We start from the raw sequence: 25,215 nt of genomic DNA, 5'->3' as shown, positions 1-25,215 counted from the left end.
TTGTGCCTGGGGGGGATGGCATGATGTTGGGGGGTGCCCCCTCTGTACCCAGATGACCTCCAAGGGTCGCTGAGCATGCTTTGACAAAATGGAGAAGCTGTTCAGCCCCAGGAAGTCTGGTCCTTCGACCTCCGTGTCAGGGTCATCAACACCCCTGGGGAAGAAGGATCCAGTGGCTGCTGGGGCTGTACTATCTTTGCCAGCCTACTTTTCTTTCCAGGTCCGGATCGTCCTTGTCTCCCTCAGCGCTGGGGAAAGACTGGGCCAAGCACTGTGGAAAGGCGAAGAAGCACCATCATCAGTCTCAGTCTTCAAAGAGAACAGGGGAACTCCAGCCCATTCTGAATCTGAGAGCCTTGAACAAATTCCCGAAGTGGGAAAAGTTTAAGATGGGCTCGCTGAGCGCCCTGATTCTGCTCCTGCGAAGGGTGGAACTGGCTTTGCTCCCTTGATCTAAAAGAAGCCTACACCCACATCGATATTTCCCAAGTGCACAGGAAATATCTTCAATTCATGGTAGGCGAGGAACACGTCCAGTGCTGAGTTCAGCCTGGCATTTGCACCCCGTGAATTCACCAAGTGCCTAGCCACGGTAGGGGCCTACCTGTGGTGGCTGTGAGTGTAAGTGTTTGCCTACCTGGACGACTGGCTTATCAAGAGCGCCACCCAGGAGGGAGCACTGCAGGTGCTGGAGACCTTGGGGTTTCTGGTCAAATATCCAAAGCCACAGCTCGTCCTATCGCCTTAGCTGGACTTTATTGGTGCCAAGTTCAACCCGGCTCAAGCCAGGGCGTTTCTGCCCCAGGATCGAGTATTCACCATAGTGTCCTTGCGAGAGTGATCTCTCAGAGTCGCCAGGTGTTGGCACACCATGTGCTCAGTCTGTTGGAATATATGACTGCAACCGTCCATGTTGCTCCCTTTGCACGTCTGCACGTGTGCAGGGTGCAGTGGACCCTGCAGTCCCAGTGGTGACAGGCTTCTCAGGAACTTTGGACACTCATCCACGTTTCTCCACTTTGGGACTTCTTGTTGTTCTGGGAGAATTCCCAATTCGTCCAATTTGCTGATAGTTACCCTTCCATGCCTCCCCTGCTCAAATTATGCTTATCACGGATACCTTCAACCTGGGTTGGAGTGCCCATGTGAGGGATCTCCACACCCAGGGTCGATGGTCCATATAGGAAGCGAGGTGTCAGATAAACTTCCTGGAACTTGTGCGATCTGATACGCTCTGTGGGCGTTTTGAGATCGTCTGGCCAACAAAGTCTGTTCTCATCCAGACCGACAATAAGGTGGTAGTGTGGTACCTCAACAAGCAGGGAGACACGAGATCATTCATCCTCTTCCAGGAGATGGTCCATATCTGGTCTTGGGCTCTGTCCCAGGGCATTCTGCTATGAGTCATGTACTTTCCGGGGATGGAAAATGTGGTGGCAGATGAATTGAGCTGTTCCTTCCGCCCCTCACGAGTGGTCCCTGAAGCAGGAGGTTGCAGATTGGATTTTCTGTCTCTGGGGACTCCCAAACGTGGACCTATTTGCTTCCCCTGCAACAGGAAGGTAGATCATCCTGTTCAGAGAGGACACTAAGGCACAGGCCTCCTGTATGCTTATCCTCCGCTTAAAGACTCTTCTGAAGCTCCAGCAGAACCAGGGAACCATGATCCTCGTCGCTCCTTATTGGAAGAGACAGGTATGGTTCTCCCTCCTGCAAGATCTCTCCCTCCAGAAGCTGATCAGTCTGGGGAACTCCCCAGACCTAATCACACAGGATCAGGGCAGACTATGCCATCCCAACATCCTGGGCCTTGTCTCCAACGGCTTAAATGTTGAGAGGGTTATTTTGCAGCCCTTAGATCTCTCGGATGAGGCATCACAGGTTCTGGTGGTGTCCAGGAAGCATTCCACTAAGAAGTCTTATGGCCTGAAGTGGAGGAGGTTTTCCATTTGGTGTGAGCACCACAGTTTGGATCCATTCGCTTGCTCCACGCGAAGCTACTTGATTACCTCCTGCACCTCTCGGAAGCTGACCTTAAAGACCAACTTCATCTGGGTGCTTCTCAGTGCGATTGGGGCCTACCACCCATAGTGGGGCACTTTATGAAGGGTTTGCTTCAGTTCAAGCCTCCTCTAAGCCCCCCCCCCCTGTGTTCTGGGACTTCAATGTGGTCTTGACCCAGCTTATGAAGACTCCCTTTTAGCCTCTGCGCTCCTGTGACCTGAAATACCTGACCTGGAAGGTCATCTTCTTGGTAGTGCTTACATTGGAGCTCAGGGTCAGCGAACTTTAGGTCTTGGTGTCATATCCACCCTATATGAAGTTCTTCCACGATAGGGTGGCCCTCCGTACACATCCTGAGTTTGCCTAAGGTGGTGACTGGTTTCCATCTGAACCAGTCAATTGTCCTACCTACCTTTTTTCCAAAGCCTCATTCACAGCAAGGCAAACTGGCTCTGCACACTTTGGATTGCAAGAGAACCTTAGCCTTCTGCCTGGAATGGACAGCAGGCCATAGGCAGTCCATGCAACTCTTTATCTCTTTTGACAAGAACAGAATGGGAGTTGCGGTTGCTGAGGAGACTTTGTCCAACTGGCTGGCAGATAGCATCTCCTTCTGCTACGCGCAGGCGGGACTGCAGCTTGAGGGCCATGTCAAGGCTCATTCTGTCAGAGCCATGAGAGCTTCGGTGGCCCACATGGGAGCAGTCCCCGAGGACGAGATCTGCAAGGCTGCAACATGGAGTTCCTGCCACATCTTTGCCTTGCACTACTGTCTGGACAGGGATGGCCAACGCGATAGCAGTTTCGGCCAGTCTATCCTCCAGAATCTCTTTCAGCTGTAAAACCAAACTCTTCCTGCCTCAGGTCCATTGTCTGGGTTCAGGCTGATTCCCTGTATTACCAACAGCACCTCGGTGGTTGTGCCATTGGCACCTGGTTAGGTGACTGTTCGTCCTTCTTGTTTCAGGAACAGCCTGTAGTTAGGGATTCACTCACATGTGAGGACTGCCATCCTGCTTGTCCTAGGAGAAAGCAGAGTTGCTTACCTGTAACAGGTGTTCTCCTAGGACAGCAGGATGTTAGTCCTCAGGAAATCCACCTGCCACCCCGCGGAGTTTTGTTTTCTCCTAGTTTAATTTATTTTTTCGTAATTCTGTATTACGAGACTAAAGAGGGACTCCATGTGGATGCGTGGATAGTAGCATGCTGGGTAGACGTTTTCCGTGCCAGGCTCCATATGATGTCACCTACTTGTGAGGGCTAACATCCTGCTGTCCTAAGAGAGCACCTGTTACAGGTAAGCAACTCTGCTGTACCTTTGGCTAGATAAAGAATTACGTGAAGATGAAAATGTGCACGAGTTGGCCAGGTCACGAAGGTCATCTTTTTCTCCCTGCAAGAAAAGGCATTGCAGTTGACAAAATAATTGTTTTCTCCCAAATGCATTGCATCCCTGGACAGGAACAGCAGCAAAGCTAGTGAAGCCCATTCGAATGGTGGAATGTCTGAGGCACTTGGGGTATAAAAGGAGTGTAAATGACTGCAGAGAACAGACCATATGCAAACCTTTGCAGACCCTCTAATCATTTCTTACTGAAAGCAAAAGCTTTCTTTGGATCAGTTTTGCCTAGTGAATTCCACCTAGCTCAAGGTGAAAAAAAATATACTGGGTATCAGCTATTTGTGCTAGTAACACTGGGGTAGATTTTAAAAAGCATTTACTCGAGCAAAACTGGTTTTTGCTCGAGTAAATACACTTTACTCAAGTAAGTGGGCTTTTCAAAATTGCTACAATATATGCCATTGAATTGTCCATAGGATTTACTCAAGTAAGTGCACTTTACTCGAGTAAATAGCTTTTGAAAATTGCTACGAGAGTATGTCACATTTACATGCGTAACTCCTTTGAAAATGACCCCCACTGTGTCTAGTGCTGATTACCATTTTAATTTCATTATGAGTTTGCAAACATGTGCTTTACAATTTCCATCCAACAGGGAAAAACATACAGGCTGATATAGTAAGGTTGCGTGGAAAACGGGCGCTCACTGTTGAGCGCCCGCTTTCCTAATGCACGCCCAGCCACCTCTTCTGGGCATAAGATACAGTATTTAAATGAGGGGTCGGGCTAAAAAGGAGGGGCTAGGGACAATAGCGCACCCCTAGCGCCTCCTTAGCAGCAGAAGCCCAAAAGAGGTGACTGTCAGCAGGTTTGGAAAACGGACACTCAATTTTACAAGCGTCCATTTTTCTAACCTGTGCACAGTCAAGGGTTTGGAAAATGGACGCTCGTAAAATTGAGCATCCGTCTTCCTAACCTGACCGGCCGGCACATTTAAAAAAAACCGTTTTTTAACCTTTTGCAGATCAGGCGCACATTTTTGTTTTCTGTAACCCAGGCAAATAGCTAATAGCCTCATCAACATGCATTTGCATGTGATGAGCGCTATTAGTTTCGGGGGGGGGGGGGGGGGTGGTTTGGACATGCTAAACCCCTTATTGTATAAGGTGTAGTGGACACACGTCAAACAGTGCGCTCAATTGAGCACGCTTTACTGAATTGGCCTGATACTTTTGGAATTTCTAAAAGGCAGTGCTCCAGTATAACCATGCCTTGGTTTTTATTTTATTCCTGCTAGACTATGAAATTAAGAGGCAAACGGAAGTCCTTGAAAATGGAGGAACAGTTCTGAATGAAACGAGAGCCTTTGATTACAAACTTGGGTAAGATTATATTGCTTGATCGTGCTTATGGTTGCAGGCTGTAATTGTGGTGAGAACTCTACACCAAACCAGAAGCAAGAATTTCAGATTTAATTGTCTTGGCAGTAGGTTTTTCAGCTAGAAGTAACTGTCACGCTGCTGCTTTTTATTCTATGAAGTATTGCTGGTTTGGCACAAGTTTTCTAAAGTAGAAGAAATGTAAACATGCAGGTGGAACAGGGGCTATTGGATAGCATGAGTTCTCACCAGTCTGTCATGCTTGACTTCACAGGATGACGTTTTGTGGCATTTGCAGGAGAGGGTGTGAAGTTACACACATGCCTTGTTGTACTGCTATTAGAATTTGTCCTATCTTGGTAGACTGTTGAGTATGTTGGTGACAGGAGCGACAGCAGATTGGGGTTAGCTGGACATGCAACTCTAATATTTATTTATTTATTTAAAACATTTCTTATCCGCTCTTCCTATGTTCAGGGCAAGATACAATATCACATTCATAACTGATTAAAAAAATATATCATCAAACAAATTTATACAGTAAATATTAAAACGTGCATCTCATAAAACAAACAAGGAGAATCAAAGCATAAATCAGTCTTCAAACACTTGACTAAAGAGAAACGTTTTCAGTGCTTTTTTAAAACACCTTGGATCTTTCAGATTTCTAAGTTCCATGGGTAGTGAATTCCAAAAGGTCGGACCTGCCATTGAGAAGGCATGTTCCCTGGTTTCATCTAAACGGGCTATTTTAGGGAAGAGAATATGTAGTATATTTTGATTTGCTGACCGGAGGGATCTTGTCGTGGTTTGTATTTTCATGATGGTGTTTATTCATGGGGAATGTATATTATTAATGAGACAGTGGATAATTGTAGCGAGTTTATATTGAACATGGAGCGCTATTGGCAGTCAATGAAGCTGTTGAAAAATTGGGGTAATGTGTTCATGTATTGGTGTACTGGTTAATAAAGGAGCAGCAGAATTTTGAATGATGTGTAGTGGATGAGTAACATAATTTGGCAAACCAATAAGTAATGAATTACAATAGTCCTTACTAGAAAACAACGCCTGTAAAACAGTACGGAAGTCTTCGGCATCAAGCAATGGTTTGAGGTGCTGTAACAGATTTAATTTGCGATATGATGTCTGTATTAAACTTTTGACCTGAGTATTCATACTTAATGATGGATCAGTAAGGATGCTGAGGCTTTGTACAGATTCGGCAATTGGAATATGTTGGCCATTGAAAGAAAGCTCAGTTGGAACATTACAACGAGGAAATCTTGATAGATGTATTTCATTTTTTTGAACATTTAAAGCTAATTTGTTTTGACTTAACCAGTTTTGGATAACAGTAAGGTGATTAGCCAGAGCCTGTTCAGTTTGAGCCCAAGTTGACTTAGTTGGGAAAAAAAATAGTATGTCGTCTGCATACATTTTATAATGCAGCCCCAGATCCGCTAATATTCTGCATAAACAATACAGGCACAAAGTAGAACCTGTGGTACCCCAAAAATTATCGTTTTGCAGGATGAGACATGGGAATCTACCTTAATTTGTATGGACCTATTTGAAAGAAATGAAGTAAACCATGCTAAAACGTGTCTAGGTAGGCCTAAGGCCCTCAACCGAGATATGTTATGATCGATTGTATCAAAAGCTGCAGAGATGTTGAGCAGCACCATAATGAACGATGTACCGTGTTCAAAGCCTCGTCTAATTTTATCAAAACTGGATAATGGGAGTAATTCTGTACTGTGATATTTACGAAAACCAAATTGATGCTGATCCAGCACATTTTTACAATCAATGAAACAGTTCAATTGTTTTAAGAGTTGATATTTCAAGGATTTTGGCTATATACGATAAAGAGGATGTTGGGCGATAATTAGACAAAACAGTAGAAACAGCATTAGATTTTTTAAGGGTAGGGTGAACTACTGCTCTTTTAAGAGAGTTTGGTATAGATTCTTCTTTAAGTGAAGCATTAATCACCTGGGTAATAAAATTGGCTGTCTCAAATTTTATTGATTTTAACTTCATAGAGCAGGGATTTAGAGAGTATGAGGAAGAATTCATATTTGAGATATAATTAATTATGTCTGACTCCATTACTTCATTAAACTCATCCAAGAGTGTATTATCGGGGCAGTATTCACCATTTTATTTTTAGCAGGAGCAGTTATCGAGCTTGTTACTTTATTGATTTTTTCAATAAAATGCATTGCAAACGTTTCAGCAATGTTCAAACATGGGGATGTTGGAGGGAGTATAGACAGGTTCGAAGTAGGTTTTATAATCTGGTTAATGGAATGATATAACTCAATGGGTTTATTGAAAGACATTGCCAATTTTGAATAAATATATTCTTTTTTTTAACTCTTCGAATTTCATTTTGATAAATTTTAAGATGATCTTTATACAAAGCTAGGTTGGAAGAATTTGGAAAGTGATGCCATCTGCACTCTAGTCTCCTAAGTTCACATTTTTGTTTCTGGAGATAATTAGTGAACCAGGGTGCATTATGTTGACGATTCTTTTTAAATTCCTTAGCCAGACATAGTTTATCAAGAGTGACTAAAAGAGCATTATCCCATAGCAAATATAACTCAGTTGAAGAATCCTCTGAACTACTTTCTAATACGGGAGTAAGCTCGGTGGTGAGATCTTAAGGATCGATAAATCCTCGTTTTCTAATTAATGAATTATTACAGGCGGTGGGTGTTTGAGTGAGACACAGAGAGGTACATATTCAAAAATATCGTGAGCAGGTAAGCAACTCTGATAACTTTTTCCAGATATTCAGTGACACTTATTTAGCTAAAAGTTATCCAAGCAACTTCAGGCCTGCTATTTATCCGGCCAGAGTTTCCTGGATAACATGTCCAGGCAGTGCCGAACGTCGGAACTGCCGATTCAGTGTGAACCTACCCCTCGGGATCACGGCTCCCACCTGCATCATCTCCCTTTAACTGGATAAATTTTGATACAGGCAATGATTTGCCAGGACAAAATTTTCCGGTTAGCAGGGGGCAAAATCTCAAACACAGGGGTTTTTCCAGCTGACTCCAAAAGTTAGCCGGACAAATCCTTTGAATATGGACCTCATTGTGAATGTATTAGATGCTACCTTATCTCTTGACAGCCAAACATCTTAAGTTGCCCTCCCTTTTCTCTTCCTGTTTCTTTTCCACTTTCTCCTTCATTCCTTTCCTGTTTTCTCTTGTAATGGTATTCAGACTGTTGTCTAAAGGGTTAGTGCTGGGTTCTCCACAGTTAAATTAAACAAAGATTTTATGACAAGCTTAATGGTACGCATGTTATCCTATACATTAATGAACATGTTCAAATGTCTGTGAATGTGTGTTATTTATGCCTATGTATGATCTATAAAGTTCGTAGCTGCTGCCAAGTGAATTTGCTTTGGATGAATTCTCTTTCAGAAAGGCAGGTAATAAATCTTAATTAATAGAAATACATTTTGGAGACAATCAGGCCGATGCAATACGCGCACGGCTCAACACGCTATTGGACATGCGTTTTGGATGTGTGTCCAAAACCCTCAATGCAAAACGGGGATTAGCGCGTCCAAAATACGCGTCCAATTGAGCGCGTAGGTAATAGCGCTCATCACATGTAAATTCATGTTGATGAGGCTATTTCCTATTTCCCTGATTCAAAAAAAAAAAAAAAGTGCACCCGACGCATACATTTTAACCCGCAAAAATTAACACCTGCCTGGAGCAGGCATTAATTCTTGAGGAGCCCACAAAAATTACAGAAAAGCAGAAAATACTGCTTTTCTGTTCCTTGATTTGGTTCCTCTGACTTAATATTGTTGTGATATTAAGTCGGAGGAACTGAAGTAGGAGAAAATGAACAAAAAAAAAAAGTGTGCCGGCAGTCAGGTTAAGAAAAGGGGCGCTCATAAAATTGAGCGTCCATTTTTCTAACCTGACTGCCACCTCCCCTGGGTGCCTGCTGCCAAGGAGGCGTTAGGGGCACACAATTTTCCCTAGTGCCTCCTTTTTACTGTGGCACCTGATTTAACTAGATCGGTGTGCGTTAAGGGAGCAGGCGCTCCATCACGAGCATCCATTTAAGGTGCACTGATATTGCATCGGCCTGAATGTGTTTCAGGCAGTGCACAGAAGGGAGGCAGCGATGACTGGATATTGCATCGTAGTTGATCCCAGCTGGTGCACCGGATTCCTTTGATGACTTTGGCCACTAAAGCAGCCATACTTCATGCCCCCACAAACTAAGGGGTATGCATAGCTTAATGCCCTGTCCATGGAACATTTTGCCTTTCTCAGATTAAGTATCGCAGACTTTCATACATCAATGTTGATTTCATCCATGCACAGGCTGTGACAGAATTAGTGGTTGCCATTTAAAAGGCAGTGCTGGTCAAGAGTCTGTTGCAGTTTTTGGTACCTGCCGCAGACTTTCCTTTTAGTAGAAAACAATGAAATAAAAATTGCTTTTTTAATGACATCTTGGTCTTAATCTTGTATCCATTAAAGAAACCAATTTAGAGAAACATAGAAATAGATTTTTTTTTAGGAGTGCAGCTTTCCACACTTAAAGATGACTGAAACTATTTGATTGTGTCCTTCTAAGTGGCGTCACCCATGATGTATTTTCTTTGTGCTCCATCTTGCCATGTTGATATTTTGTTTGTCAGATGGCATAGTCACATCAAAATGCGCATCTTTTGCCTTGATAGCAAGTGAAACCATATTTCACACTGTAAGAAGAGGGGCACTATAAGTATGGCCTTGGAAAGAGGAACAACGTGCTACATGACACTGAAGTAGCAGAACTGGTATAGAGGGGGGCTATATGTGATAACATTTTTCCATATTTCTAGGTGTACCATCCCAATGAGAGATAAAGAAGGAAAGCAGGATTACAGGTATGTAAATCTGCGCATGCTTGCAGAATGTTAGGGTGGAATTGGTCAAGGTGATTGATGTTAGAGCATCATATGACCAAAAGTTAAAATGCTTTAGTACGTGGCCGAGACCTTCTCATGTTGTCAGTATCCCTTAAACCACGTATGCACATGCTGGTGGGAGATTTTAATATGCTGGACGTTGATTGGAATATCCCATTTGCAAAAAAACAGATTCTGGACTCACTTCGGGATGGAAGTGGGGCTTTTCTCAGGCAAAAAATGGTAACAGGACTTAGAGGGGAGGTGACCGTACAAGACCTGGTGCATAGAAAGGTGGGTACCTGAAGTTCGTTGATCACCAGCAGGTATGATTTTAATCTAAGAACAAAGGTAGGATAGGGAATGGTGAAATATATTGAAATATCTTAGAGATAAAATAATAATCTTGGAAATATAGAACAGCCAGGTAAACTGATAGAAGCCATTGAAATGGCCACAATGAAAAGTAAGAGGAAAAAGATCAATATGGTTTTCAAAGGAGATGACCGATAAGGTAAAGTCTAAAAGAACTTTGTATTCAAAAGATACAAGGGATCTGAGAAAAAAAAGGACAGGGAAGAATATATGGAATAACTGAGGGAAACAGGAAAGGTGGTCAGGTCAGGAAAGGTACAGAGGAAACGATAGCTAATGCAGTAAAACAAGGTGACACCTTCTTTCAGGTGTCGGTGAAAGAAGGAAGGGCAGAGATGGCATTGTAAGATTGAGAGGTGAAGAAAAGGAGGAAGGTGTGGAGCGGGGCTAGGAAAAGCGTGCATTCCGAACAACTATTTTGGATCAGCATTCACCCAAGAAGGAACTGGAGAAGAAGCTCAGATAGTAGGGGTTACATATAGTAGATCAGTAGATACTACTCAATTTACAGACGGAAGGGTTTGCATGGATCTAGCATAAGACAGTAGGGCTAAATGAGTACGACAAATGGTGAATGGGAGTAGATTTTACGGCTCACAACTGTGAGTTTGAATCTTGTGATGCTACTTGAGCCTGGGCATGCAGCAGAGGTGGCGTGCTTAGGCCCGGGAAGGCAGATGAGATGGTTGCCGCCACTGTTGGAAACAAGCACTAGTAAGGGTACGTTCTTAGGGGTGGATAGGCCCCCCTTGAGCCATCTGGGCGTGCCGTCTAGGGAAGCAGAAGCAGCGTAACAGAGAGAAAGATGAAAAAATTATTATTTTTTCTTTTTTTAATCTGATCATGTAACTGTATCTTATTTTATGTGTTTCAGTTTTGGAGTTGTGGGTGTTAGCAGACAGTTCTGTTCCTGGAGCCCTAAATTTGATTTATACCTTAAAAAAAAAAATCCCTGTAGCAGGGATGACTTCGGGACACAACGGGGAATGGAAGGGAGTAGTGACTTCCGTGCACCTTTTCCCATCACCATTGGGTCAGAAGCATCATTTTGCAGCAATCTTCTGCCCGGCTGATGCAAGGCTGCTGCCAGATCTGAGCCTCTGTGGGGGGAAAGGGTAATTGTGCATTATTGAATAGGTCATCAGGCCAAGCTCAGTTCTCCTTTACATCTTGCTTACATTTTCCTACGCTGGGCCGGGAATGTAGAGTTTTTCACTGTGCAGCTTTCTCCGGCACACAAGGTTCTTCTGACTTGCCTACCAGAAGGTCAGCCTCTTAGCACAGGACGCTTGTAAACAGAGCCAGGTTTATAAATAACACTTTTACTGTCAATTTTCTGTCATAACATAGACTCTGCTTGGCATTTAGAAGACAATGGTCAGATAATCAGAGGCAGAAGGTAATGGCTGTGCAGAGCACATGGGGATCGTTGGAAAGGACAGAAGCACAGCACAAACGGGCACTGCTCTTGTAATAAACCGTTCAACCGAAATAAATTGAGGCATTCAATATCTGGACATGTGCGTCGCCTGGAAGCATAAATTTTGCTGCAGCGGCATCGGGCTCGTTTTAAAGCTTCGTGTCCGATATTAAAAAAAAAAAGAAAAGCAAGGTACAAGAGATTTTAAGGAGTAATGCGAAGTATTTCTATTCTTGGCAGGTTCATGCCAGAGCCCAATCTTCCACCGTTGATTCTGTACGATGCCAAGTCCTTAAGAGCCGACGTGGATCCCCAGCAAGTGGTGAACGTAGATTGGATCCGGGAGAGGCTACCGGAGCTCCCCAGTGCCAGCAGGAAGAGGCTGGTGGAGCAGTACAGGATTCTGCCCGAGCACAGCTTGACCCTTTTGGTAGGTCGTGAGATGAACAAAAAAGATTCAGGCAAGGGAGAGCACAACAAAACAGCAGAAGGCATTTACTTATTTTATTTATTTATTTATTTATTTATTTTAACCCCTTTTCTAGCTTGGCATCTTTAAGCAGACGTGTGAAACATAAATTGGCAGCGGTTTAAGAACATTTTGGGAGTCAGTGCAGAATTGGAGGTCATCCCCCTTACCCTGACCCCACCGTTCCCTTCCAGCTGCAGGGCAGCAAAGTAAGCAGCTGTGTTTTAAGGGCCCTCCCCCACTCCCAGGGTGGGAAGCGAGGGAGCATAGCAAAGAAAGCTTTTCTTTCTTTCTTTCTTTTTTTTTTTTTCTTCAAGGTCCCAGTAGGACGGAAACAGCAGTAAAACAGTAGTACAGACAGAAGCAGTGCAGGGAGAATTAGGGAGCTGTATCTCGCCTCTACTCCCAGTCGGTCGTTTGGGCACCCAAGAACGGCGAGGCTCGATGCAGCCTCATCGACTGCTGTAGCTATAGTCCGGCGTCGCCTTCGGTGAGCCAGAGGGAGAGCGAAGGTCCTGGGCAACATCCTCACTCGTTTCGGTGACCCTGGAGATTCTCCCCCAAGCCACGGGATCCCGGATGTGGGATTAAGAATTGGATCTCGTAAGAATCAGAGTTGAAGATGAAATGGCTCCCTAGCAGAAGTGGTGAAGGCTAGCACTTTTAACAATTTTTTGAGCATTTTTGGGACCGATGCGGAGGGCACTGCTAGGGAAAGAATTTAGTGGTTGGGGTGAAGGAGCTGGTGTCTACTTGCATATGGAGATTTATATGCTTATCAGCTCCAAGTCGAATTTCAACAGGGCAGATTGGGTGGGCCAGTTTGCATTTATTTATTTATTTATCTTTTATCAGATGATTATGTAACATTATTAAAGCGGCAGAACTTGCGAAACACAACTTTAGACCACCCAGCAGTTGCAATACATCTCTTGAACCTTTTCCTCCACCCACACATCTCTGTTCTCATCTTTTGAAATGTCATGCCTGAGAACATTTTGGGAAGCTCTTCCTGCTTATCTGCTCGCGTCGTTATGAATCGGAGTAAATCGAGGTATCGCTGTGCTGATCCTAAGCTGAGCCCGGTGAGGGGTAAATTACTGCATAAGCATCCAAAACCCGGCCTTAGCAGAGAGTGAAAGAGATTTCTGAAAACAGTGTAGGGAAACTGAGGACCTTAATGAACAAGTCTATCCATAAGACACGCAGTACATGTGATAGAACCGTAACGTACTTCTGCAAGCCATCGGGAGTCCTACTTAATAGGTGGAGTCATATCACGAGTAACAACAGCCTTAACCTCTGAGGGTAAATTGGAAATAAAGGGTGACCAAAATTGCATTGAATCGCTGCAAAGGTGAAAGAGATTTCAGTCTAATGGACTTGGATTCCAAACATAACAAGGCAATCAAGTTTTTATACCAAAGGCCTCTAGTAGGAGGAGTTAACTCCTGAGGAGAATACATTGCTTCGCCACTAGACAGCATTTATAAAGAAAAACATTGCCTGCTGTCCCCAAGCCCCACATCCTCTAAAGACATTCCCAGAAGACATATCTCCGCCGAACTGCAGATAGATTTTCCCCACCACTTCCCCGCAGAATGAAATCTAGTTGCCCAAAACTTCTGAATAAAAGGGCATTCCCAAAATCCATTTTTTATTTTATTTTTAACATTTTTATGCCGCATTACCCAAGGTCCTAAGAGGCTTACATAAAACCATTCACAGACATAATCACAGACTGGCAGTGGAGGGAGTTTTGTGTTGCTGTTACTGAGGTGATAGCACAATTTGAAATATATATATGCGTGTGTGTGTGTGTGTGTATATATGTGCGTGTGTGTGTGTATATATATATATATATATATATATATATATATATATATGTGTGTGTGTGCGTGTGTATATATGTGCGTGTGTGTGTGTGCGTGTGTATATATATATGTGTGTGTGTGTGCGTGTCTGTATATATATGCGTGCCTATATATATATATGCGTGTGTGTATATATATGTGTGTGTATATATATATATGTACATATTTTGTATGTTGGATTGTAAAGTGAAATGTCCTAGTTCCCTGTACGTACCCGGATCAGTCCAGACTCCTGGGTTTTGCCCTCCCTCTAGCAGATGGAGACAGAAGTTTACAAACCAAAACTCTGCCTATATCTAGGCTGGTGCCACCTACAGTCTGGCAGTATTACTTAATGTCAAAGCAGAACAAACCAAAACATCTTCAACTAACTATATAACCAATAACCTCGATACCAGTGTACAACCCCCCAACTGGGAACAGAACCCGAGGTACCGAACATCATCTTATTCTGACTGATAAAGAGACGAACACACAGACAACGCCGCCTCTCCCGGCATCAGCCCCACAACCAGGCGGGACTCTGGACTGATCCGTGGTACTACAGGAACGAAAATTAACAAAGGTAAGAGCAAGAGGGAGGAGGATGGTAGGAATGGGGGTGCCCAGGGAGTAGGTGTAATTCTAAACTAATCTTGGATTTATATCCCACTGTGTCAGACCTATAGGACTTCCCAGAGAGGCTTACAGCCTTTATAAAAAAATTCATCTCATACAAAATTCATCCCATGCATAAAATTATACAGCATGTCATAATCCAGTTCAAACATACACATTAATTAAATACATAAAAATAAAGCATACAGCAATACATAAATTACAAATAACAACAAAAACAATAAAAACCCCTAACCCCTACAAATTCACACCTCCATTTTTCAGTAAGGTGCATAATCCAGCTGGGACACAATTTATAAACGTAACACAAAAATTAAATTCACATGACCAAAGCCAAACCTTAATAGCCAAGGCAGTTAAACCAATAGTTACAGTTTAGTGTTTGCTGTGAGTTAACACAACTCATGTTGCTTAATACCATTTGCTCTGACCTTATTTGAATAGTAATAAGCTGTTTTGCGTACATGTGCGTGTGATGCAGTGCCTTAGCATTTTTATGGCGGATATCCCTGTTAATGTGAACCAGAGTGAAAGTGCATTAAGGTTAATGCAGTATTAATGCAAGTTTAACGTGAGTCATTCAGTACGTTGATCCCTTGATGTTCTTTTTCATTCTTTTAGAAGGTAGATTTCTAGTGTATTTTTGGACCAGGGGAGACCTGGAATCTGTCAGTTGTGACAATATTTTTGGACCAACAAACAAAAAAATGGATGTAGCACATGAGCTTTTGAGATCAGAGGGTCCCTCCTTCAGAAGTGATTGTCATTCAGCACGACATCCTTATTTTAAAGGATGCTCTTTCAGTGGAAAATGTTATTTTATTTTGGCCTGACTATGGGCTTCCAGCTCAGTCAGAACCAGGGCTGTGATCTGGTGCCATGGATCTCTTACATTTATGTCTCCTGCTAACTTAGTTTAATCCATTCATCGGAGCGACGGGTCTTTGGCTGGGCACCACACGATCTTCCGGAGACTTGCAATCACAGGCCCTGAATCCAACCACTAGGTGTCGCCATTGTACAATGACCAACTTCTGACCCCCCTTCCCTCCTCATGGAAGACTGTGAGCACAGTATCCGCAGCCTAGGCTGACCCAGGGAAGACCTAGGCTGGGAGTGAAATCCAGCCCCTCTCCCTACAAAGCGCTGAGCCGCCAGGCCAATCCCAGTGGGAAGCATTTTAAAGTGTAACCCTAATAAATATACTGACTGTTGCTGCAGTGAGCACCAAGTCAATTTGTTCCCCTTGAGTTAATATATTTTAATGAGCTCTTGAAGAGACCTCGATGTTTGCTTATTAGAAAGTGTTCCACCCTCGGTTTTGTCCTCTGGAGACTGATGGGCTTTTCCCTTTTTGTTTTGCTTTCTTCTTCCCCTGTTATTTTCTGTTTAATAAATTTATTGCTTCTAAACCAGCCGTCCTAGGAGGCACAAATGGAATTTTGATTGTTCTGCTCTACATTTTGTTTCCTTTAATATCCCAGCGAGAGAGGAATTAGTTTCATTTCCAGCTCTTCCTTGAAACAGGTGGCATGTTTCCGTGAAGTCTTAGAAACATAGAAATGACAGCAGAAGAAGACCAAATGGTCCATCCAGTCTGCCCAGCAAGGTTTCACACTTTTTTTTTTCATACTTTTCTGTTACTCTTGTCCCTTTAAATAACTTTTTTGGTTCTATTTCCCTTCCACCCCCGCCATCGTAGATAACAGTGTTGGAGCTGCAACTGAGTGAAGTATCCAGCTAATTGGTTTGGGGTAGTAACTGCCGCAATAAGCAAGCTGCTCCCACGCTTGTTTACCCAGCCTGTGCAATTCAGTCCTTGTTGGTTGTTTGAATATAAATCCTCCTTTCATTCCCCCTGCCGTTGAAGCAGTGAGCTGCGTTGGATATGTATTCTAAGTGAAGTATCAGGTTTGATTTGGGGTAGTAACCGCCGTAACAAGCAAGCTACACCCATGCTTATTTGTTTTACCCAGTCTATGTAATTCAGTCCTTGTTGGTAAATGTCTGAATATAAAACATCTTTTCTTCATTCCCCCTGCCGTTGAAGCAGAGAGCTATGCTGGATATGCATTGAAAGTGAAGTATCAGGCATTTTTGGTTTGGGGTAGTAACCGCCGTAACAAACAAGCTACTCCCCTGCTTTTATGTGAATGCAAATCCTTTTTTCCACATTTCCTCTTGCTGTTGAAGCATAGAGCAATGTTGAAATCGCATTAACAGTATGTATGTATGTTGAATAAGGATATTCATCTCCAGGTAGTAGCCATCATTCCTGCAAGCCACCCCCATGCCTCTTCTCTTCATTCACTTCCTCTAGACTTTATTGATCCACATTATTTATCCCATGCCCCTTTGAAATCCTTCACAGTTTTGGTCTTCACCACTTCCTCCAGAAGGGCATTCCAGGCATCCACCACCCTCTCCGTGAAGAAATACTTCCTGACATTGGTTCTGAGTCTCCCTCCCTGGAGATTTAAATCGTGACCCCTGGTTCTGCTGATTTTTTTGCAACAGAAAAGGTTTGTCGTTGTCTTTGGATCATTAAAACCTTTCAAGTATCTGAAAGTCTGTATCATATCACCTCTGCTCCTCCTTATACATATTTAGATTCTTCAATCTCTCCTCATAAGTCATTTGATGAAGACCCTCCACCTTTTTGGTTGCCCTTCTCTGGACCGCCTCCATCCTGTCTCTGTCCCTTTGGAGATACGGTCTCCAGAACTGAACATAGTACTCCAGGTGAGGCCTCACCAAGGACCTGTACAAGGGGATCATCACTTCCCTTTTCTTACTTGATATTCCTCTCTCTAGCACTTCTCCTCCTCCTCCCAGCCCACATTGTAAGAGGTCATTGTAGTAAATGCTAAAATATAAGAATAATAGCAAAAGTGAAGAAAGTGAAACATTCCTTGGTGTGTCTTTATGCTCTTTCCTTTCTCACTATCTCATATTATCTCCCTTTTTTTTTTGTTGTTGTAATAAACATTGATAAATTCTCAGACAAATCAAAACTGAAAATGAATGTCCCTATCCTCAATGTATCATTCCTAAATGGGACAGCAGCCTATGGCACCACGTGCCTTAGATGGCATGCGAGGCCATTTTTAGTGCACAGCGGTGGTGGCATGGCACTGAATAGCAGTTGAGTGGAGCCATGCTGCCGATGCAGGCAGGCAGCACCGAGCCTCATAAATGTCGCTTCTGGCTGGTGCTATGCCCCCACGCCGGCAGCAGGAGTTGCATTTAACCGAAAGTTATCTCCTGCTGCTGCGGATCCAGTCTTACAGCTCTTACCGCGAGACCGGCCCCGTGACAACCAGAGATGACATTTAGTTAAACGCAACTCCTTCCGCCGCCCGCCCCAAGACCCGGCAGGCCACTGCAGAGCCTATTCCATGATGGCCGAGGAGGGAGGGAGCACTTAGTGGCCACCAGCGGACCTCATCTCACTGGCAATTGAAGGACGCCCTGGGATTATATGTTTGAGCATGTGAGTGTGGGTATGAGCCTGTGTGCATGTATCTGATTGCATGCGGGAGAGACAGAGCCTGTGAGTGTGTGATTGCATGTGGTGGGGAGAGAGGAAGAGCCAAGTGCACATGTGTGTGACTGCATGCGGGACAGAGCACGTGTGTGTGATTGCACGTGGGAGAGAATACTGTGATGTCGGCATTGCTCCGCCTCCATCTGCTGGTAGAGGGAGGTGCATAATCCACTGGTCATGGATCCACCTATCTTCATTAAAGAAAAGGAAATTATTAGGTAAGTTTCTCCTTTTACATGAGGAAAACCATATCAGTTTCAATAATGTTTTTACATAACTCTTGAATATTGTAACTGAAAATTGTCAATTTTAATACTCAAGAGTTGTATGAAAGAAAAGTGTTGGATCAGGGTGCTGACTGGCTTGTGGCACTCGAGGAACAGAGTTACCTACCCCCGATTCAAATCTTGGCGCACCACATCAAAAAGGTTGCCTACCCCTGCTATATACTGAGGTCTCCCAGGAATACAAGAGTCCAGTGTTCTGGCTGGTTCTAAATGCACTTCCTTCTTACTTTTCTTGACTGGAAAGGCCAGATTTAAGATGCAGGGATTTTCCTTCAGCTGAATCCTGGGCGACTTGCACAGGGGTCACACACCAGAGTCCACAACTGAGGGAAGGCTGGAACTCGTGCTTCAGTACTTCTCCCGAATCTCAGCCCAGAGCCTTACTGAGAGGACAACAGCAGTTCAAAGGGAGGTTACCAAAATGCCGCAGGGCTTGCCGCACATGCCTTGTGCATAAAGGCTGAAGAGCTCAAAATGAATTCTCGCAAGGAAAGAAGGAAGAAGAGGATCTGATAGAAAGTGTCAAATAGCTAGCAGGCGTCAAAAAAGTACAAGAAGGTATCATTTTTCATTGAAGATGCTGCCAAGGGACATGATATGAAGTTAGAGGAAGGGAGGCTCAGAGGTAAATAATGACAGAATTCGATTCTGTTTGGGATGGATACAGAAGTCAGCAGAGCGAGATGATTGGACCTAGAATAGTGTCTGGGGGCCTGATGTAATAAGGTGTGCTCAGCAGAGAGCACTTTTAACCACTGTCATGCACACACAATTTTGTGCGCAATTTTTACTGGTACAGCAACGAGTCTTGTGAACATAAACCTGTACATATTAGTTAGTACTCTCATATGCATGACTGTTGCTGCGGAAGGCATTAGCTATTCACCCGTGTTACGTTAACGCTCAAAATTGAACTCCTGGTTAGAGATGCAGTAAAATTTCCAGGGCGAGGGTTAGTCTATGGGGGCTGAACCCTGGAATTCTTGGTGAGGGGGTCACATACTCGAGATTTTGGCACAGAAAACCTGAATTGTGCACAAAGCATAATTTCTAAACCTAAATCACTCTCCCGCGTTAAAATATGTGCTGAGTTTATGCAAAAGGCTGAACACGTTTTAACTGGGGTTTGTGCACACATTTTGGAGTCGGTGTTTTGTTTTTTTTAAACCCCTGATGCATTAGCATACCATTGGCTTACTTCATCGGGAGCTAAACAGTTTTTTTCTCTTTACCACTGCGTTAAGAAACTGTATACTGATTTTCAGCCGCTCAATTATAACGCGCAACTCGTTATGCTGGCCCCCAGGAGAGACGAGGCCAATTAACTGCTGACAGCTACTGTGTTCCTAGTTCTGCAACCCCCCTAGACATCTCCTCCTTGAGAGTGTTTACACATTTAAAGCCAAGTGCCCTGTAGATTTTCTGGCTGCTCCCACCAGCTGCTGCGATGCTCTTCAAGTCGTGCAGAACATAATTCCAAATCTGCAGCTTTTCAGATTGGAGCTGCTTGCACAGCAGTAGATCAGATGTTAGGATGAGATTACTATAAGACAGAAAAAAACCATCTTGTTTAACTGCTATGATCGTTTAAAGATAGAAATAGTTCCCAGCAAAGATCTTTCTGTGCGTTAATGTTTTTGTTGTTTAGATACCTGAGGCCCGATTTTGAAAACGTGCTCAGTGCTTGATAGCCAGATAAGTAGGACTTATCTGGCTATCTAGTAGTCCGCTGAAAATCAGTATCTGCTAGATAGCTGGATAAGTCACTTATCCGGTTATGTCTGGCTAAGTTATTTGAACTGCCATCTTTCAATGTTGGGCCCCTGGATGTTAAAGGAGATCCCATTCTGCAAATGTTTTTCTTACTGGCTAGCGGTTTCCTCACTTAGAACCAGCGCTGAGATCTGGAGCCATGAGCATTCATTCTGAACTACCTGGGGATATTTTCCCCTTTTTTTAGGGACCTTCATTTTCAGTTTTTAATTTATTTTCTCAGGAATTTATCAGTGTTTATTGTAATAAACAAAAATTGGATAAAATAAGTGAGAGAAAATGGCGCATCGTTTTACACTGAATTTATCCCAGTTTTCTTTTTTGTTATAATAAACACCAAAAGACACTCAGGAAAATAAAATAAAAACCAAAAAGTAACATCTCTACCTATTTCATATTCTCTCCCTATTGCTTTAGTCCAGTCACTGCAGCAACAGTCCTCGAACAGGACATGCATGGGGGGGGGGAGGACGTTTCCTTCCAGCCACTAGGTGTCGCCATTGCATAATGACTGTGATTTCCTCCACCTCCTTCCCCCTATCAGTACCTGTGAACGCTGCCTCTACAATTCCACCCGAAAAGTGGAAGACCTCAGCCTTGAATTGAACCCAGGTCCAGCACTCTGCCTGAGCCAGCCCTAAAGTACAAATATATTGTCTATGGTTAAAAGTCAGTTGATTGTCACTGTTTAGAGGATGAAGCAGAGTTGTTTTGCTTCAGGGGACAGTTCCCTTTCGTTTGCTTCTGGAATGTTCCGCTAAAGTACCGCATTTTATCAGTAAATTTGTCACGTAAAACGTTTTATAGATTATACTGTGGTAAAAATGACTGTGCTTGCTCTGGTTGGTGGTGTGCTTGATTATTGTAATGGTTTATTGGCGGAGCCACCCAACACTCTGATAAGGTTACAATTGATTCAAAATAGCACAGCGAGTTTGGTTTGTTGGAAGAGTAGACGAGAAAGGGCGTGTCCATTGTTGGCTGCCTGTTGGAGAAAGGGCTAAATTTAAGCTCGTTTATCGCTTACTGTTCAATGTCGTATTTAGCTGAGAAATTGGTATGGTACAGGCCTGATGATGCCTTTAGAGCTTCTCAAGGAGCTTGCTTAGAATTTTTCCAGGACCATACATCTGATCTGGTAGATCTGGTAAAGGGTTCAAATATGCTTTTTCATCTATGGCTCCTCAGGTTTGGAAAGTCTTACCATTTGTAATTAGGAATGAAACCAACTATTTAAGATTTAAGAGGATGGTTAAAACCCATCTCTTTCCTTGATAGCGGGTGGTAATTTGTGGTTTGTTGGCTGGTGATGTTGGGTTGACTGCTGAGAAGGTGGCAGCTAAGCAGATTATTAGGTTGGTTTGTTTGAGTTTTAATGTTATTTTGTTTTTATTATGTATGTGTGATTGTAAACTGCTTTTATTGAGGATTTTTGGGGTTTTTTTTTACTAATTGTGCAGCATTTAAACTTTAAAATAAGTAAAGTAGAAGTGCTGCATTGATGGCTGATGAGTACATGTGCCCTTTAGCTTTTATTCCTTTCTACAACCAAGAAATTTCGCTATGAGTTTTTAACAGCCGTAGACAGCTGTACTTCCTGGTAGGAGATGGAGAAATTATTTAGAAAAATGGGCACAAAGAAGAATGTATCTAATTGTTATGTTACTATGTTTGTCCTTTTTTCTTTGTTTTTTGCTTTATCCCTTTGCTCTATTTTTTAATTGGGATTTTTTTTGGCTTATTTGCTTTATTTACTTTTTGCTTTTCTTTGCGTTCTCCATTTTCTTCTCCATGTTTCAGTACATTCCTTTTCCCTCCCTCCAGCCAGCCTCCTCAATTCCCCCTTTCCCTCTTTTCCTCTTTGTGCCCAGCACTTTCTCCCATACCTCCGAATCCAACTTTCCTATAGCCAGCCTTTCCTTTCCCCACCCCTAAGCCCATCCCCTCTTCCCAGCCAGCCTATCTGACTCTCCTCCACTGAGTGGCCTGGGGAAGAAGGCTGCTGCGGGCCACAGTGACAAGCTTCTTTAGACTGCTGTTTCAGCGGCAGTTTGATGGCAGCCACTGGGCCCCTCAGTGTAGGAACCCTGGCACCTGGGATTTTTCTGCATCTGCTTCCTGGGCATTTAACCAACTCCCATCTCTCTGATGCTCTCCAAGATATTTAAACAGCCCGAATAGCTCTAGTCTGCCTCAAAGCTACAATGACCAAGTCATCCAGAAAGGACCAGATGACTGCTGCAGCTGCCAGCATAGGAAGCACTGGAAATCCATGCTCTAAAGCAGCGATTCTCAACCAGTGTGTCACATGCTACCCGCAGCCGGTGGGGCCAAAGACTGGAGCTGCTGGCCGCCACCGGAGCCCAGGCCGGTGGAGCCGAAGACCCAAAGACCAGAGCTGCTGCCACCGCTGGAGACCAGGCCGAAGAAACAAAGATCGGTGCTGCTGGCTGCCGCTGGAGACCAAGCCGGCGGGGCTGAAGAAACAAAGATCAGAACCGCTGGCTGCTGCTGCCCGAGACTAGACGAGCTGATCAGCTGGGGGCCATGTTTGCTTGTGTGTATTTGAGATCGGAAGGGTATATGTGTGATGTGTATGTGAGACTGGGAGGGTGCTTCTTTGTATATGTGTGTGTGTGTATGGTCTATGTGAGACTGGTAGGGTGCTTCTGTGTGTGTATCTTTGTGTTTGTGGCGTGTATGTGAGCCTGGGAGGGTGCTTGTGTGTGTCAATGTGAGTGAGGGAGGGTACTTCTGTGTGTGTGTGTGCGAGAGATGGAGCATGTTTCTGGCTGGCTGTGGCTGTGAGAGAGGGAGGGGATGTGTGTGATTGAGCCTGTTTGTAAGTGAGATAGCAAGATCATGTGGGTGATTGACAGCCTATGTATAAGTGAGAGAGAGAGCATTGTGTGATTGAGAGAGACGGGACAGAGAGGTGACTGATATGTGTGTGTGTGAGAGACAGAAACTGGTCCTGAGGGTGTGACTGGTGTGTGTGTGTGTGCGAGAGAGAGAGAGAAAGAAGGGACTGGTTGTGGACCCTAAGGAAGAAGACCGTGAGAACAGTTTCAGCAGCTACTGCTACTTCTGGTGTGGCCTCCAAGGGAAAGGAGTAGGAGAACTGCTGGAGTGGGAAGTAAAGGTGGCTTTTTAAGTTCATTTTTCTTGATTGACTACCATTTTAATTATTGGGTATTATGTGATGTCTGCTGTTTTGAAATATTTTATTGGTGTTTGAAGAATTTTTTTAAATAATTTTTAAGAGTTTTTAATTGATAGATGTTGTTCTATTCATTAGCTTTTTAAAACATTTATTCATATAGTTTTATAATTATTTCTGTGTGGGAATCTATAACAGATGGGCTTTTTCTGTTTTCCTAATTGGAGGTGTATTGGTGTTTAGGGCTTGGTTTAATATTTGTAATGTTGCCTTTTTATAGGTAGGGTTGTTCCATTTGAGTGCATCAAAAATATAGAGAGAGTGAATACAAATGAAAATCTTTCAAAATTACATTTAAAGCTAATACTTTAATATATAAATTTACAAAATAAACATATATCCACCTTAATATACAAAATACAAGAATAATTTCATATAACTTAATAGAATAACTTATACTTTAAGTCATTACTATAACAAGAAAATGCAAACAATAAGAATAATGTAATCACTCTCCACCCATTCAACATCCACATTCACACACTATCTCATACATTCATCTCATAAGCACAGCACAGCCATCAATATACAGGTAAAATCTATTTTTGAAAAGACATAAATATTACATTCAACTATTGTCTACCAGCAGACGATACAATGTCTGTTCTTCATTAAAATAATGAAGGATTGTATCGCTTCTGTTTACTTTAATCGGCAGGAACACAGAAGCGATTGTATCGCTTCTGTGTTCCTGCCGATTGTATCTACTTTCTCGACGAAAATACAAAATGATCTTTTCCAGCTGTTGATCACAAGGTAAGTCGTTCCCCAACTACTGTTTAAAGCTACAATTCTGCTTTCCCTCCGAGTGCGTGGCAGACATTTCCCGACTGCCATTTTCAACTTAAACTGGCATTCCCAGCATTTCTCAACTGTCGTATTCAACTTAAACTAATGTTTCTGACAAAGACGTCTTTGTTTCGCCTATCATAAGTCTTCATCAGGGAAATAACTACATATAAAAATGAATGGCTAATTAAACTATCGTTATGAGATGAATCCATATATAGCATATAAATGGATATATGTTTATTTTGTAAACTTGTTTTGTAAATTAATATATTAAAGTGTTAGCTTTAAATGTAATTTTGAAAGATTTTCATTTGTATTCTCTCTCCCTATTTTTTTCGTTGGATCTGTGTTGTGAGAGAAATTTATTTTTCCTTCATATATTTGTTTTACCTTGTTGGTTCTCATTTGAGTGCATGTCATAATGCAGGAGTAACTTTGTGCGGATTAGTTTGTGTACATTATTGCAGATCCTGGTACTATGTTAGATGCTGTATTTCTGTTTCCATTTCTCCAGTTTTTTACTGCATGCAGAGTGGCTTTTTTGGGTTTCCATTTCAGTTTCTTTCTCCATATTTGTAATTTGTGGTCTTTCCGTACTTGGTGAAGGTTGATCTTGCGTGTATGACCGAGGTGAGATATTTAACTATCATATAGGCTAGTAAAATACCTCATCTTATTTGTTGTGTTTTCTCAATAGGACATGCATTGGTGGTGAACTGATGCCTTTATAAGTGGGCTATTGTGCCTGGTAGTAGAGGGAGTTTGTGTTGCTGCTATTGAGATAACACCAGAATATCTTTTTTGTATGGCGAGTTGTACGGGGAATGTTCTAGTTCTGCATTATACCCATTACTGAGGGTTGGGGGTGGGCTTAGCCCTGTGACTATCATGTGTTCAGTGTGTCACGCATGTGGGAACTATCTATCAGGTGTGTCCCGATAGAAAAAAGGTTGAGAACCACTGCTATAAAGTATTACAGCTCTTGTGCTTTAGCTAACGCTACCAGATAGCTCCAGGTCACCAGGTGCTTACTGAGCCAGTCTTAGTTTTACCTGTCCTTGGTGATTTGGAGCCATCTGGTAACCCTCCTACTGGCTGGTTCGAGCTAGCTGGGAGTAAAGGGTAAGGGCTGATTGTCAGAATCCACCTTGTTAGGACCCCTGCTGGGGAAAG

The 25,215-nt window shown here is 43.1% G+C and overlaps 1 protein-coding gene across 3 annotated transcripts in view; it reads left to right on the top strand.

Annotated features, from left to right (window-relative positions):
* Positions 1-25,215, top strand: part of GATB (glutamyl-tRNA amidotransferase subunit B) — a 181,786-nt gene that overhangs the window by 77,940 nt on the left and 78,631 nt on the right. For all 3 annotated transcript variants that reach the window (XM_029607101.1, XM_029606930.1, XM_029607015.1), the window contains exons 7-9: positions 4,644-4,728; positions 9,602-9,646; positions 11,703-11,892. In XM_029607101.1, the coding sequence (XP_029462961.1) occupies positions 4,644-4,728; positions 9,602-9,646; positions 11,703-11,892 (320 nt within the window). The remainder of the gene's footprint in view (positions 1-4,643; positions 4,729-9,601; positions 9,647-11,702; positions 11,893-25,215) is intronic.

The sequence above is a fragment of the Rhinatrema bivittatum genome, chromosome 1, assembly GCF_901001135.1.
Source record: "Rhinatrema bivittatum chromosome 1, aRhiBiv1.1, whole genome shotgun sequence".
Taxonomy (NCBI): domain Eukaryota; kingdom Metazoa; phylum Chordata; class Amphibia; order Gymnophiona; family Rhinatrematidae; genus Rhinatrema; species Rhinatrema bivittatum.
Note: the sequence above shows the minus strand (reverse complement) of the source record. Positions and strands in the feature narration are given on the sequence as shown.